Below are 16,079 nucleotides of genomic sequence, written 5' to 3'. Positions count from 1 at the left end.
TATTTTTATCCTAGTCCATTGGAAGGATCCATACTAATATTATAAATGCGAAAGTGTGTCTGTCTGTCTGTCTGTCTGCTAGCTTTTCACGGCCCAACCGTTCAACCGATTTTGATGAAATTTGGTACAGAGTTAGCTTATATCCCGGGGAAGGACATAGGCTTCTTTTCATCCCGGAAAATTGATGAGTTCCCACGGGATTTTTAAAAACCTAAATCCACGCGTGCGAAGTCGCGGGCATCAGCTAGTTTATAATAATGTAATAATATTTATCAAATTCAAAAGTAGGCAAATACCCAATTCCTAAAGACGCTCACTCAATGTGCTAGCTAAAGAGAAGATTTTTGGTTTTGTTGGGCATCTCTTTGAGGAATAAAATCCATAACGGAGGAATCCGTATGAAAACGTGCTATCCGTTTGAAAATGTAAATACGCGGCCGAAACTAATTTGCATCGGCCTTTAAAATAACATTTCAGCTTTGTAGAGCGTTGTCTCTGTCACTCATACCCATATGACGTTTTGTCGGTCTCAATGACCGAGAGAGTGCTCTACGAATCTGCTATCTAGTTATAAACGTACTAAACTACGAGAATTGTTTATATGATTATGTAGAAACCGGCTAAAAAGGAATTTCCTATGTTAAAGCAATTATTTCTAGCTTTGCGCGTAGATCTTTTAAACTACGCAACGGATTTTAATGCGGTTTTCACCAATAGATAGAGTGATTCAAGAGGAAGGTTTATAGCTATATTTTAATTCTCAAAAAATTAGAGATTCCTAGAGAAATTGAAACAATGTGAATTAGGTCGGAAAAAAATCCTCCCATTTGAAAGTTTCCGAGGCAATGACACTTCAATGACACCACATTAGTATCTACATTGCACCCATGCGAAGCTGGGGTGGGTCGCTAGTGTCTATTAAATGCAGCCTCGGTGACTCCAAGAGGACGCCAGCATGAAAAAGTGTCATTTATACTTTTATGTTTAGTTAAATAATCGAGTATCAATTTTTACACATTGTAATGTGAGTCGTAATTTTTTGAGTAACAGCTACACTTTTAGGGTTCCATAACTCAAAATAAAAAAAGGAACCCTTATATGATCACTTTGGTATCTGATTGTCTGTCAAGAAAACATAATATATAACTACCTGCCAAATTTCACGATTCTAAGTCAACGGGAAGTACCCTGTAGGTTTCTTGACAGACCGAAAGACAGACAGACGGACAGACAGATAGACAGATAGATAGACAGACAGACACAGACAGACAGACAGATACAGACAGACAGACAACAAAGTGATCCTATAAGGGTTCCGTTTTTCCTTTTGAGGTACGGAACCCTAAAAATGAACACAGACGAAAAGATTTGATAAGAAAAACAGCCAACTAAAATAAAAGCAAACCTTATAGCGAGAGAATAATATAAATTGCCAGACCGACTGCGAATCGGTTGCGTAAATCGACAGTTTGGTTAAGTACCCTTACGTCCTTTATCAATTCTGTGGAACATTATTCTATCTAGGACTAGGTCTTTATAGTCCTGGAGTACAGTATAAAGAGAGACACAGTAGACTGACGCCTATCTCTTTGTAAATGACGACCACGGCGACTCTTCGACATAGGGCATTGCTCTGAGCAATAAAGCCGCCTTTGCATACAACTTTTTTTAGTTTCATTGTTTTTTGTCTTCTTTATCTCATGTTTTGTGTGCAATAAAGTATTTCTGTCTGTCTATCTAATATCTATAGGACCCTAGCTACGTAGGTCGAATCTGGTCGCTCCTTTGTGCCGCTTGTGTTTGTTAATAAATCCCTCTCTCTTTAACATAATTCCATACAAATGACAAGGACAAAAAATTCAGTGGGCGTTAACCATTTTGAGTGAGACCAACCAATCACAAACGAACCTATGTTTTCAATGAATTTGAAATTCAATTTGAAATCATTACAATAAAACCTTAAGCTAGCCTTACAATACAAATCATGCCCGCGTGGAATGGTGCCAAGAATACTGGCTGCATTTCCGCGCTGTACAGCCAGGCTGAACTGAAAAACGAGCCAGCCCTTCTATCACCAGATGAGGCTATTAATCGCGGTGAAATGTCTCGTAAAAATAAAAACATTCGAAAACATAGATTGGTTGGTTACTCAAAGTGGTTAGATAACGCCGACTGACTTTTTTTTGTCATTTGTATGGAATCACGTAACAGAGAGAGCCCTATGTTAACTTCTCTCCATGGATAGAGTATAGACGGCTTTTTCAAACCCTCTGTATGTAATATCATATCCTTACTCTATGCCTGAAGTCGACGACAGAGAGTATAATCAACTAAGCGTTACAACTTACAACGCTACTGAATTCAATTGCGTGTCAGTTAACCATTAAACATTATAAAAAAAGCTTTCGTAGCTGGTAGTAACTAGAGACAGCTTTCCTATCTATTTATTGTACTGAATAATGCACTAGGTAGATTTTAAATACAATTTTACTTTAATTCCGACTTGCTGACCCGTCCCGGTTTTGCTCGGATGAAATTTTTGAAAATCCTTTAAAAAAATCCAAATTTCTGAATTGTTTATTTCAAAGTACATCATCATCATCATCAACCGATAGACGTCCACTGCCGGACATCGTTCTCTTGTAGGGACTTCCACACGCCACGGTCTTGCGCCGCCTGAATCCAGCGGCTCCCTGCGACTCGTCTGATGTCGTCCGTCCACCTAGTGGGGGGTCTTCCAACACTGCGTCTTCCGGTGCGAGGTCGCCCTCAAAGACCTCAAAGTTCGTTCGTTTGTCCTTCAATTACGCTGCAACGGAGCAACGGATCGACGTAATGTGGAAAGTCCACCCCTGTTTGCCCCTGGGCCAAAAGTGGCCATCAAGCTGCATTATCACGCTGAATAGCGATAGACAACTTTTGGACCAGGTACGTCCCAGAACGCGAATCGCGGCCCCTTTCCCTTAGAATTTTCTCCCTTTAAAAATGTTATGTTTATTAAAAAACAAATAGAATAAAAAGAGAAATAAAAAGCAAAAGCTTGGCTTTATCGTTAAGCAGCAATCTCTTTCATGCAATCCCATGAGATTGTTATTGTGAGTAGGTACTTGTTTGATAAGTAATCCTTATTTTGCATAGCAAACTGATAAATTCTACAGTTTGCGTAACGGCGCAATTTTCTGTGGGTGGAGACCACAGAAATCAGAGTAGGGATAGAAGCGTGAGATTGAGGCTGCGTCGTTAGGCGTTTTCAAAAGTAGTTTTAGTTGCATAGCGTTACAGATTAATTTCTTGCTTTGAATGCTAGATACAGTAGGTACGCGGCAGAAAGTAATGTAGGTACATACATCGACCTTTAGAAGGAGATAGCAGATTTGTAGAGCATTGTCTCTGTCGTTGAGACCGACAAAACGTCATAATAGATATGAGTGATAGAGAAAACGCTCTACAAAGCCGAAATGTCATTCTAATGGCCGATGAACACTTACTTTCTGCCGCGTACTGTATATTATGTTGCTTCGATTTTTTTTAAACTAGCTTACTTCCGCGACTTCGTCCGCGGAGATTTATGGTTTTAAAGATCCTTTTCCAACTTCTCAAAATCCGTCCTTACCCCTAGGGCAATTCAAGAAAAATGTTCTCCCAAATCTCTTGGTACACAAACATAAGTCAGTCAGTAGATTTACTGAGTAATTGTACCTCTACAGTAGGAAAAAAGGTGGTATAACTTAGCCGGAAACTAGCAGTAGCCTGTAAGCAAAGCATCCGACATTTTCCAATAAGATTCCAAACCACTTACAAAAGACTAAGTACTCAGTTGAGTCAAAGAAGCTAAAAAATCCACTGAATAGGTTAAAAACTAACCAAAGTGATTACGATAGAAATCGTAGGTTTATGGGAACGTTTTTAGTAAGATCCTGTACCCGTAGTACAAGATTTTACGTCTCACCAAACCAAACCAAATTCGAGAGTCGAAATACTTCCGCGTTACAGTAAAATGGACCTAAACAGCCTTGAATTGAAGTCAAATATTCAATGCCACTGATTTTAATTTCGCAATGTTTCCGCTTGGAGCGCTGGCTGTAGAAGTGTAGACAAACTTGAGCTTTAAAACAAGGCAGTTAAGATCCAGTTTACTGTAACGCGGAAGTATTTCGACTCTCGAATTTGGTTTGGTTTGGTGAGACGTAAAATCTTGTACTACGGGTACTGATCTCTAACCGCCCTTTAATCCACTGTAAAAAGGTTTTATGCCTCCGGATAGGTGCGTTTGCTCGTTGCCAGTGAAATATAACGGCAGGGCTATTTATATGACTCCCTTTATAAAGGAAGGGTTTTTACTACCGTGTGATCGTAAATCTAGCATATTAAGTTTCTTTTTATTACTATGAACTATGATCAAGTTATGCCTATATATAAGTACCTAGTGGTGCTAGTTGTGATTTTGTCAATCGGTATTGTGGTATTGTAGGCAGTGGCGTTAAAATAGGGTGGTAAGACAGACAGAATTCCATGGGTCCCTAGCCGACGGGGCCTCCCAGCCCGTAAGGATCCTCAACAAAACTAACTAACGTTTATTATGTATTAGTTTTATTTATGAGTTGCCTAATAAAGTGCATACACTTTGAAAAGAAATTTCGCTGTGGGAGGGCCCTATCCGATGAATTTGCCACGGGCCTCTAACCATCGATTTATAGAATAGTAGGTAATCATATCGCTGCCTCTAACGGCGGAACTGATTGTAGGTTCAGTAACTTTAGTCTAATTCAGTAACTGAATCGTTGTCGTCATCGTACTCAAATGATAGATGTCCACAGCTGGACATAGCTTTCTTGTTGAGACTTTAATCTTCTTCGATGTGGAATTCAGCGGTTCCCGACGACGCGACGGTTTTATCTGTCCACCTAGTGCCTCTGTCAACGCAAGTGCTTTACCGCGGGAACTCTTAGATTTTCCGGGATAAAAAGCAACATTAAATGTCCGGGTCCGTGATGCAAGTTACCTCTGTATCAAATTTCGTCAAAAGCCGATGAGTCGTGAAAAGGTAACAAACAGACAGAAAGCCACTCTTTATTCCATATACTCCATATTAATATTATAAATGCGAAAGTGCGTCTGTCTGTCTGTCTGCTAGCTATTCACTGCCCAACAGTTAAACCGATTTTGATAGAATTTGGTACAGAATAAGCTTACATCCCGGGGAAAGACATAGTTTTTATCCCGGAAAACAAAAGAGTTCCCACGGGATTTTTAAAAACCTAAATAATCCACGCGGACGAAGTCGCGGGCATCATCTAGTACTAAATATGAAGTAGTATGGATGTATGACTATAATATTTTTGGAAAAACTTTAAAATTGACTAACTACTTTCCTATAATTAACATAATATACGCCAAACATTTGTTTTACTAAAATGTGACATTGAAAACGGTTATAATTCAGGCATAGAGGTACCTACAACATTTTACAGCGTAGTTGCCTTTTCGAAAAGAAACAAGAAACGAAAGAATTTCGAGGGGTTTTATAATTTAAGGTCAAGTAGTAAACTTCTAAAGAATCTGGCCGCAAAATAAAAGAAAAACGTTTCTGAATCGCATCGTGCTAGCTGCCAACGTTTTCTATTTTGTTGCCAGCACTAGAACACAAATTATATTTGGAAGGATTTTATTTTATTTTGTAGGACATGCTAGCAGTGCCTTTATTGAATTACTAGATGATGCTTGCGACTCTATCCGCGTGATTTTAGGTTTTTATAAATCCCGTAGAAACTCTTACCCTTAGAATGTCTGGCATAACGTTCACTATTTTGTGGCCAGAGCACAAATTATTTTTGGAAGGGTTTTATTTTATTTTGCAGGACATGCCAGCAGTGCTTTATTGAATTACTATAGATGATGCTTGCGACTTTATCTATCTGACTGCACTGGCTCAAAGATTTGTATGTAAATATTTGACCCGATGTAACTTTAAAATTACATATTTTTACAGAACTAATGATTTTAAGCTTATTTCGTGGTTTAAGGGGACTCAGTTCAGTGCTTTCCCCATACAAAAGTAGGAGGGAAATTACAACAATATTCGATGTTGTACGCACAAAACTAAGAATTATATCGATTTATCTCGTCATTATCTAGGTTTATTGATATATAAAACATTGACAAAAATATTGATTTAAAAGTTACGAGGGTCAAAACATTTCTATTTTAACACTAAATTAATGACAACTTTGGGCGTAAATAAATAAGATTAGGGATATGAAAATTCTAAAACAATTTATCATTAGACGTAGTTTATTTATTCATTAGTTGAAATAACTTTACTTTGCAAACATAAATTCAGCAGTTTTTTCTCAAAAATACTTTTCCTAAACCCTTTTCGCGCGCTTGATTTCAGTGAAAATCATCGTGCCTCTCAACTTTCTCATACAATGTCAAGTGAAAAGCAAACATGTTACCCACGTGCGCTGCCAATTTCGGTCGAGCGTCCTGCGTCACCTTAACGACATATTTTAATGTATATAACGGGTACATACCACGATTAATTTTTGTTTTTGTTTGTCGATACTCCAACCCAATTGCACGGGTCCCGTAGTGACTACGACCCGTGCAATTGGGTTGAAATATCGACAAATAAAAACAAAAATTAATCGTGGTATGTACCCGTTATATACATTAAAATATTTTTACAGAAATCTAGAAAACCTCACACTTATTTCTAGAACGTGTCTACAAAATTTCATTAAGTTCGATTGGTTAATAGTCAAATGCGAACCAAACCAAAACCAAACTATGTTGTATGCAAAGCGCTAGTGATACTTCGTTGTCCCATGAGATTATACATATTAGTGTCCCTACAATTTACGATTTATCTGATGATAAACTTAATTTGGTTAGTTAGTCACGAGCTTTTAACTCCTGATGGCACGCTCCAAAAACACGTATGGTTTCGATGAAAAAAAAATTCTTGAGTTTCAGTTATAAGTATGGGAAACCCTAAAATTTATTGTTTTTTTTCTATTTTTGTGTGAAAATATTAATGCGGTTCACAAAATATATCTACTTACCAAGTTTCAAGAGTATAGCTCTTATAGTTTCGGAAAAAGTGGCTGTGACATACGGACGGACAGACAGACAGACATGACGAATCTATAAGGGTTCCGTTTTTAGCCATTTGGCTACGGAACCCTAAAAACCGCTCAACTGCAAATTGGATTCGCACACGGAGGGTCCCGTACCCGTACAAGAAATTACACTTTTTAGTTTTTTTCTGTGATGTAACCACACATTCACGGCTTTCAGACAGACAGTAAGACGACGAAGTGAACCTTTAAGAGTTCCTTTTTTGGGAGACATGGAACCCTAAAAACACACATAGTAAGTATAAAGTTTTATTAGCAATTCAATTCCAAGAGTTGACTTGTAATTAGTAATATATTATTCTCTTAGTAGAGTCGTTTTAAGCAATTAAATATCACTGCTTTAACGGTGAAGGAAAACATCGTGAGAAAACCTGCATGCCTGAGGTTCTCCATAATGTGCTCGAAAGTGCATGAAGTCTGTCAATACGCTTTTGTCCAGCAGCCTGGTGTCTATGGCCTAACCCTTTCTCATTCTGAGAGGAGACCTTTGGCCAACAGAGTGTCGGCAATAAGCTTAGAAGAAGTTAATGATGACAGTAGTTTTTTCAAACAAATCCCAGATCTTATCAATTTTTTTTATAGAAAATATTACAATAAAACCTTATCTAATTACTTTACAAACCATGCCCGCGTGGAATGATGCCAAGAATACTGGCTGCATTTCCGCGCTGGACAGCCAGGCTGATCCGTTGCGCAAAAAATGAGCCAGCTCTTCTGTCACCAGATGAATCGAGTAGAGATGTCTAGTCTGTCTAGTCTAGATGAGTACTAAGACTCCATGGCTCAAAAAAGTTCCATTATATTATTGTGATGAATGGAATCCACGTCAAGTCAAAGTCAAAGTCAAATGATTTATTCAAAATAGGTAATAAATTACTCTTATTGATTGTCTGGTATAGTGTTAGATTTGTAAGATAATATAGTGGTGATAATTATAACGCAAACTTAAAACTAAAGCTACGAGGGTTCCAAACGCGCCCAGGTCTGAGAAGAGCCCACAACAAACTCAGCCGGGTATTCTTTTTATTATCACCACTTTACAAAATTATTGAAACTTATTAGAACTATCACAAAGTCGTTAGACTAAGGCTGGCAATACACGTCAGGTTTTTTTCATCAGGTCCGATACGGTCAGGTTCGGGAGATCATGACTTAAGATTCGATCTCAAGAGGTTTGCGTGAGATGTATACGATTTAACTAATAGGCTTTCACGGCTTTTGGCCAGTAGGGAAACTCGTAGACCTTAGCCAGTGCTACGTCGTAGGGCGGCGTAGCCACACGTCGCGTAGAGCCGTAGAGGCACGCGTACTACGAAATACTCGTACTCATGCTCGAAATTTGAACTATTTGAAATAAACTTTTAAATTTTAATTTAAGCTTTGCTTAGTAATATTTATTTCATTTAATTTTTATAGAGTTAAGTACCTAACTTATTTCAGTTGGGAAAAGTTGTGAAGTTACTTGAGAACTTTGGAAATAAATTGATTTATGTGTTGAAATAAAATGAGTGTAGAACTGTTGCGGATATTAAAGAATGAAGCTAAATATGCGAGCGAGGATAAAAGTAAGTACTATAAGCGATTTTAGGATGAGAAAAAACTTCAAGGTCGCGTCACCGACATGCTAGTGTTGATAGTGTTCGGAGTGCCCATAGATGTCAAACCTAAACTAATGGTTTTATTTACAAAATATTATGTTTTTTTGTAGAAAATATTACAATAAAACTTAAAGCTAGCTTTATTTATTTTACTTTATTTGAATGGTTAGAAGTGACAATGAAGTCTAGGATGGAACTGGGGTAACTTGGAAGAGGTATGACAGTTTTGAATTGAATAGAATATATTATTTAGAATAGAATATAAATTTATTCACTTAAACTTTTACAAGTGCTTTTGAATCGTCAAATAATTTAGATTGATTAGTCCTATACTCCTCAATCTACACGGCATCGTACCGAAAAACGGAAAGGGTGACTAATTGACTGACTGACTGGTCTATCAACGCACCGCTCACAACTGAAACTACTGGACGGATCGGGCTGAAATTTGGCATGCAGATGTATTATGATGTAGACAGTCCTAGGATTTTCAAAAATTCAACCTCTCAGGGAGTAAAAAGGGGTAGGGGTAGGGGTTTGCGGATGAAGTCGCGATCATAAGCTAGTACTTTATATCCCACATAGCTGTAAGCCTAAGCGGCAGTATTTTGCAAAACAAACGAACAAAGGCACTTTTTCATCTTTCTATTTTAAAACACTTAACAACTGCTGCGTGACTAAAAAACATTCAGAAATATTAAAATGGTAGCAACCTCGTGAATGGATCGAAGCGACTGCAGAAGAATTGACAAAATTAGAGATGATCACGCACGCGGCACGACGCATTAAAATGTCGTAATCATTTGGTAGTATTTTCTGTTAGATTAGATAGGGATTTTATTCCATACTAGCGATCCGCCCTGCCCTCGCACGGGTTATTACAATTTTCATAGGGATCTTTTTTTTCTAAAACAAAATATAGCCAATGTTACTCAGGAATAATGTAGCTTTCTACTAGTGAAAGAATTTTCAAAATCTGCTCAGTAGTTCCAGACATTACTTCCTACAAACAAACTTGCAAACCATACCTCTTTATAATATGTAGATAGTAAATAAATAATAATAATAATAATAATCTTTTATATTATAACTTAGTAAGTAGTTATAGGAAAAAAAAACATCGTGAAGAAACCTGCATGCCTGAGAGTATTTCAAAACATGCCGGGCACACAGACCCATGCCGGGCATTAGCTAATTAGTTTATAATAAAAAAAGATTGTTTAAATAATATAAACGTATGAACACGGAAGCGTGCGGAATATTTAAATGAGAGAGGAGAAAAATATTCAAATTTCTCCCATGGCTGCGCTGATTTACATAGACCGATTTGCATAAACAAACAATGTACCAGCTTGCCTCTTTCATAACGTATTTATTAATATTGAAATGCATTGATTAAATTAATAAACAGTAAGGCTGCCTATTCACCAATGATGTATAACACGTGGTCGAGATGGCAATCGGGGAGGTAACGCCCTACAGTCTGCACTGCCCCCGCTAAACGAGGTTTCCGTACTACAGTCGTATTTTTTCGACATTTTGAACGATAATTCAAAAACTATGATGCATAACAATAAATTAAAATCTGTTTTAGAATGTACAGGTGAAGACCTTTCATATGATACCCCACTTGATATAGTTATCTCACTTCGAAAGTTAAAAATACTAATTATTAGTTTATGACCACAATTTTTTTTTTGTGTGATCTAACCCTAAATTCACGGTTTTCAGATTTTTCCCCAAATGTCAGCTATAATAATAAGATGTACCTACCTGCCAAATTTCATGATTCTAGGTCAACGGGAAGTACCCTGTAGGTTTCTTGACAGACAGACAACAAAGTGATCCTATAAGGGTTCCGTTTTTCCTTTTGAGGTACGGAACCCTAAAAAGCGTGTCCAACAATGGATGCACACTGGCTGAAGGATATTTTATGAATACCTACTAAAGACTGCTGCAAATGGTGGCACTTCAAGTGATGCTGATGCCTCATTCACCAGTTCGTCGAGCATGTGCCTCATCCTACTCGGCCTGAGCCAGCTATAATGAATAAGTTTGCGCATTCGTCTCAACATTGTAAAATTGTTTTTTTTATATAAACTTCGTCCACGTGGATTTAAATTTATAAAATCCCAAGGAAACTCCGGAGTGAAATCTGAAAAATAGCATTCGTCTTATATCCCGTATATAATATCCGGTTTATAATTTTTGTACCATACCTAATATTTTTTGATTATGTATAAGTCAGTCGGTTTCCGCATTCATAATATACATAGATTTGTAGGTGCTCTACACACAATTCCTCCATAATAGTAATGTCCAAAAGGAATTCAATTATAAAAACGTTACATTATTACACAGACAACGAAATCGACAGAGGCCTCATGAGGCCTTGCCATAGAGTCACGCAACGGCCGGGTGACCTTTACCTCGCATCTAATATTCAGAGGACGTATTGATATGAATGTCAATATTAGGCTCTTCACTCAAGTAGATATCAACCTTTACTAGGCCTATCAATTTGTTTGATAGAAACACGATTATATTATTATTATTATTATATATTACTAGCTTATACACAAATTTCAAACCCCTATTTTACCTTTGATTTGTTCCATTTTACTTTATTTGTTTACCTTTGGGTTGAATTTTCAAAAATCCTGTCTTAGCGGATGCCTACGCCATAATAGCTATCTGCATGCCAAATTTCAGCCCGATCCGTCCAGTAGTTTGAGATGTGCGTTGATAGATCAGTCAGTCGGTCAGCTTTTCCTTTTATATATTTAGAAGACTATTATCGTAAATCGTATTATCGCAACTATTAAATTAAATTAAATATAAAACTAACCCATTCCTAATTTTCATCAATTTTCAAAATTGAAGCATGAAATAACTACCTATCTTTATTAAACACTAGATGATGCCCGCGACTTCTTTCGCGCGGATTTAGGTTTTTAAGAATCCCGTGGGAACTCTTGAATTTTTCGGGATAAAGAGTAGCCTATGTCCTTCCCCGGGATGAAACCTATTTCTGTACCGAATTTCGTCAAAATCGGTTGAACAGATGGGCCGTGAAAGGCTAGCAGACAGACAGATACACAGACACGCATTTATAATATTAGTATGGATGGCGGCATTTCCCTCATGGTGTGGCGTGCCTAAACAAAATACTTATTTTTAGATACAGCCATCGAGTTTCTTGAATGCTGCTCTCAGCAAAAAGCTAAGCTTCTCTACAAAGGCTAAAGACCTTGGGCTTTGAGACCAGTAGTTCTCGTACAGTACGCTTTCTGTGCGAAAGTATTTTCAGGAATTCCACCCAAATGAAGCCAGAGTGGCTCAGCTAGTATATGATAGAACTGATTAGATATGTGAAAAGTAGTTCATACTATATTTTTCGTTGTTCAGCTGTCACGTCAATCATACATCTGTGATATTTATAATTCACGTAAATCGATATACCTTTCCACGTTTCTGTTTGTTTTGCTATATTTGGAACCAGGCTGTGATAATTACCTTGAATATTATGAAAATCAAATAAATACTAATTCAAATTCAAATTATTTCTTTAGAAATGTTACGCTTACTGATGGTTAAAATTGTTAATTTGAATGATGATAATAAACCTAGTGGTGATGATTAATTACGTACTTAAAACTAAAGCTACGAGGGTTCCAAACGCGCCCGAGTCTGAGAAGAGCCCACAACAACTTCGTAATTGAAACTTGAAAAGTTTAATAAGCTGTGACAGTTTAGTGGTTAAGGTTAAACCTCCAATACGGAGGGCTTGAGGGTCGCACCTCAAACTCTCAGAGACAAATATTTGCGGTTTGAGTAACTAAATATCACGTGGTTTAAGGTGACGGAAACATCGTGAGGAAACCTCCATCCTGAGAGTTTTTGGCGATGTTCGCAAAGGTGTAAGTAAGATCTGGCAATCTGCACTTGATCAGTGCGCGCCTTAAATTCCTCCCATTCAGAGTGGTGACCCGTGTTCAGTAGTGGGTCGACGCTGGGTTGATATAAATGTGGTGACAACGTAACTATAGTACGCGACAGGTCGAGATGGCAATCGGGGAGCGAACGCCCCGCACAGCCCCCGCGCTAACCCGGTGCAGACAAGCGGGTGACGTGCGGGTTTGCGCGGCGTCCCCCCGCCTCATACCCCGATTGCCATCTCAACCTGTCGTAGACGTGCTTGTATTGTCATATCAATTCTTCAAGCTATGACGATCTCTCTGGGACAGTGGTTGCTGTGGGTTTATAAGTGAGAGGTTCCAACTTTATAACTAACTGATAACATCGCAAACCTTTTGTGTTCGGCTAAGTCGGGGTCATTATACTATGCAAATTTAGCAAAATATGCAAAAAAGCAGACACATTAGCACTGGAAGGGGCTTACCTAATGATAAGTACAAGGTTTTGAATTGCTACGAATATTTAAATTTGTTAAACAACCCGTAAAGGGTCACGGGACGGTTAAATGGATGTTACTTATAACCACGTTTAATGTGGCTTGAAAATATTCCGCTATACAAAGTCAAGGATGTATGTACCAATACTTAGTATATTGCACGATTATTATTAGTAGGTACCTATTAGTTATTAGCGGAAAAGCGTTATTGAATGCTAAGCGAGTGGGTAATAACTTATGATTGCTTGTTGCCATACATTTTGTTATTAGAACTGCGTAGAGGCTTTATCGGTTGAACCAATATAATTATCGTTCGTAATATCGCTTTTGTAATAACCAGGCCTATTTTAGCTCATTAAATATTTAAAAATGTACTTTGAAAATGAGTAATTATAATCAACTATAGTACGCGATAGGTCGAGATTTCAATCGCAGGGACGCGACGCCCCGCACACCCGCACAGCCCCCGCCGGCGCGGGTGACGTGCGGGTGTGCGGGGCGTTTCCCTGCCTCATACCTCGATTGCCATCTCGACCTGTCGCCTAGGTACTAGGTATAGATGATGCCCCCGATACGTCCGCGAGGATTTAGGTTCCGTACCCGAAGGCTGCCAACGGGACTCTATTACTAAAGCTCCATATAAATGAACCATAATAGATAGAGAGTTGAGATTTTGCCAGAATGTGTGTCTATTGCCGCTATACCAACAAATAATAAAATTTCAAAATGGCCGTCATGTAAATTAAAAATTAATAAAAACTCAGTAGGCACAGATTCTTGTATGTTGGTACGGAACCCTTCGGATGCGAGTCCGACCCGCACTTAACCGGTTTTTTGGTACCTATCCAAAAAGGCTTTTTGTGGATGGTCCGCTCAATTTCCGGCTGTTAGAAATATTGATATCGATGATTTGTCGTGAGCAGGATACGTTTCGGTCGTCCGTCGGTCTTTGTGCGCCGGATATCCGGAAATAGTAAACTTAATGGGTCTCAATTTCTATGTCACGCCTTTTTGCTAAAATTTATGGGAATTGGTGATTTTGTCGTAAAAGCATCGTGTCAAAAAGCTCTAACCCGTTGTTTATTACTAAGCACGGGCCTCCTCTTAGAATGAGAATAGTATTTCAATGGTATTTGTAATTTATAGATACGCTCTACGAAACCGCTATCGCTTTGTAAAGGTCGATGTATGTACAATATTTCCCGCAGGGTACTGTAAAAATAAATTAATAATCCGTAAAATTGCATAAATAAACGTCTTTTCTTTCTTTCTTTCTTTCTAAAATAAATAAAATGTAACGCGACACTAAATAACGTCATACATGTGGGGACAAAAATATTTTGCAGCCGGTCGTAAATTAATACTTTATAGTCGCGGAGCTAGTATGGAATTTGGCAGACCTGAATAAAAGTCGAAGTTTTTAACTAATTGTACCTATACCTACTCTAAAAAAACGAATATACGAATATTTTTGACGACTTCCCTGGCGTAGTGGTCTTATAAGTGGGAGGCCCCAGGTTATCCATATTTAACAAAGGTCTGCCATATTTTAACGTCTTAATTGGCGTATTAATTGTTCTAAAAAATACTAGAAGATAAGTTTTTCCAAAAATTTTCCTACTAGCTCTTGAAGTATTGTTCACTTCATGCTGATTATTTAAAAATGGCTAATATGTTAAAAAAAAAAAAAATCTGCAAAGTTTTAAGTAGCATTGCTGTGTGCCAAAACATAGTGGGTAGATATTTAAAAAATGCATAGCAATTTATATAAGATTTTATGACAAAGAATTTTTTTTTTAATTATTATTATCTTAAAAAAAAATAGAGAAATAAAACTTTAAATGAGCTTTGCTTTATGCCACATGGTGAAGAACATACACATTATACAGTATACAATATTTTATGCTATCTATTAGAATTTTATTTATAGTGCTGTATTGACTATTTTTTAGTTATTTAAGACGATACTTTTCATGGTAAATTAAAAGCTTATCTAGATACAAGATAAGGACACAGTTCAATGATCCATTATTATTTTAGCCTTTTGAGCTAGTGTAGTTATAGTGAAAGTGTAGTGCTAGTGCAAATCAAAGATCACACGAACAAAGTGAAAGCATACTGCTAGTGCAATTTGAAGAACACAAGAACAAAGTGTCTTCCAATGAGGTATCTTAACTATAAACTAAGTCAAGTCAATGGACCGATTCTTAGGTATAAGTACGTTTATAAGTTTAGGTTAATATTCTGACGACCTCCCTGGCGCAGTGGTGAGCGCTGTGGTCTTAATAGTGGGAGGTCCCGGGTTCGATTCCTGGCAGGGGTTTGGAATTTTATAATTTCTAAATTTCTGGTCTGGTCTGGTGGGAGGCTTCGGCCGTGGCTAGTTACCACCCTACCGGCAAAGCCGTGCCGCCAAGCGATTTAGCGTTCCGGTACGATGCCGTGTAGAAACCAAAGGGGTATGGGTTTAATAAAAACTGCCATACCCCTTCCAGGTTAGCCCGCTATCATCTTAGACTGCATCATCACTTACCACCAGGTGAGATTGCAGTCAAGGGCTAACTTGTATCTGAATAAAAAAAAATAAAAAAAAAATATAATATTGCTTATTATCCTCTCTCATAGGCTAGATTAATATAGGTAAAATAGCTGTTATACGGAGCGTAGTCTCCTGAGATCTGTCTGTCTGTCAATACAAAGCCAAGTTTGCCGCTGTGTGAAACTGAAACTAGGAAGCTCGACTTCAGTAGGTACAAGTTGTGCAGTCGGCCTTGATTTGATTCTCTCTGTGGGGAATAATGCTACCTTGGTTCCTCTCATTTATTTTTCGTAAATTCCATTAAAATAATATTTTTTTAATCTAAATACCTACCTACTTCATCATCATCATCATCATGATAAACCCATGGCCGGCTCACTACAGAGCAC

At 37.8% G+C, this 16,079-nt stretch overlaps 2 protein-coding genes across 4 annotated transcripts in view; one reads left to right on the top strand and one right to left on the bottom strand.

Annotated features, from left to right (window-relative positions):
- Positions 1–16,079, bottom strand: part of LOC117988924 (4-hydroxyphenylpyruvate dioxygenase-like) — a 326,462-nt gene that overhangs the window by 189,158 nt on the left and 121,225 nt on the right. The window lies entirely within an intron of this gene.
- Positions 8,573–16,079, top strand: part of LOC117988929 (uncharacterized) — a 41,307-nt gene continuing 33,800 nt past the window's right edge. For all 3 annotated transcript variants that reach the window (XM_069503661.1, XM_069503660.1, XM_069503659.1), the window contains exon 1: positions 8,573–8,704. In XM_069503661.1, the coding sequence (XP_069359762.1) occupies positions 8,644–8,704 (61 nt within the window). In that variant the 5' untranslated portion in view covers positions 8,573–8,643. The remainder of the gene's footprint in view (positions 8,705–16,079) is intronic.

The sequence above is a fragment of the Maniola hyperantus genome, chromosome 15 (assembly GCF_902806685.2).
Source record: "Maniola hyperantus chromosome 15, iAphHyp1.2, whole genome shotgun sequence".
NCBI lineage: Eukaryota > Metazoa > Arthropoda > Insecta > Lepidoptera > Nymphalidae > Maniola > Maniola hyperantus.
Note: the sequence above shows the minus strand (reverse complement) of the source record. Positions and strands in the feature narration are given on the sequence as shown.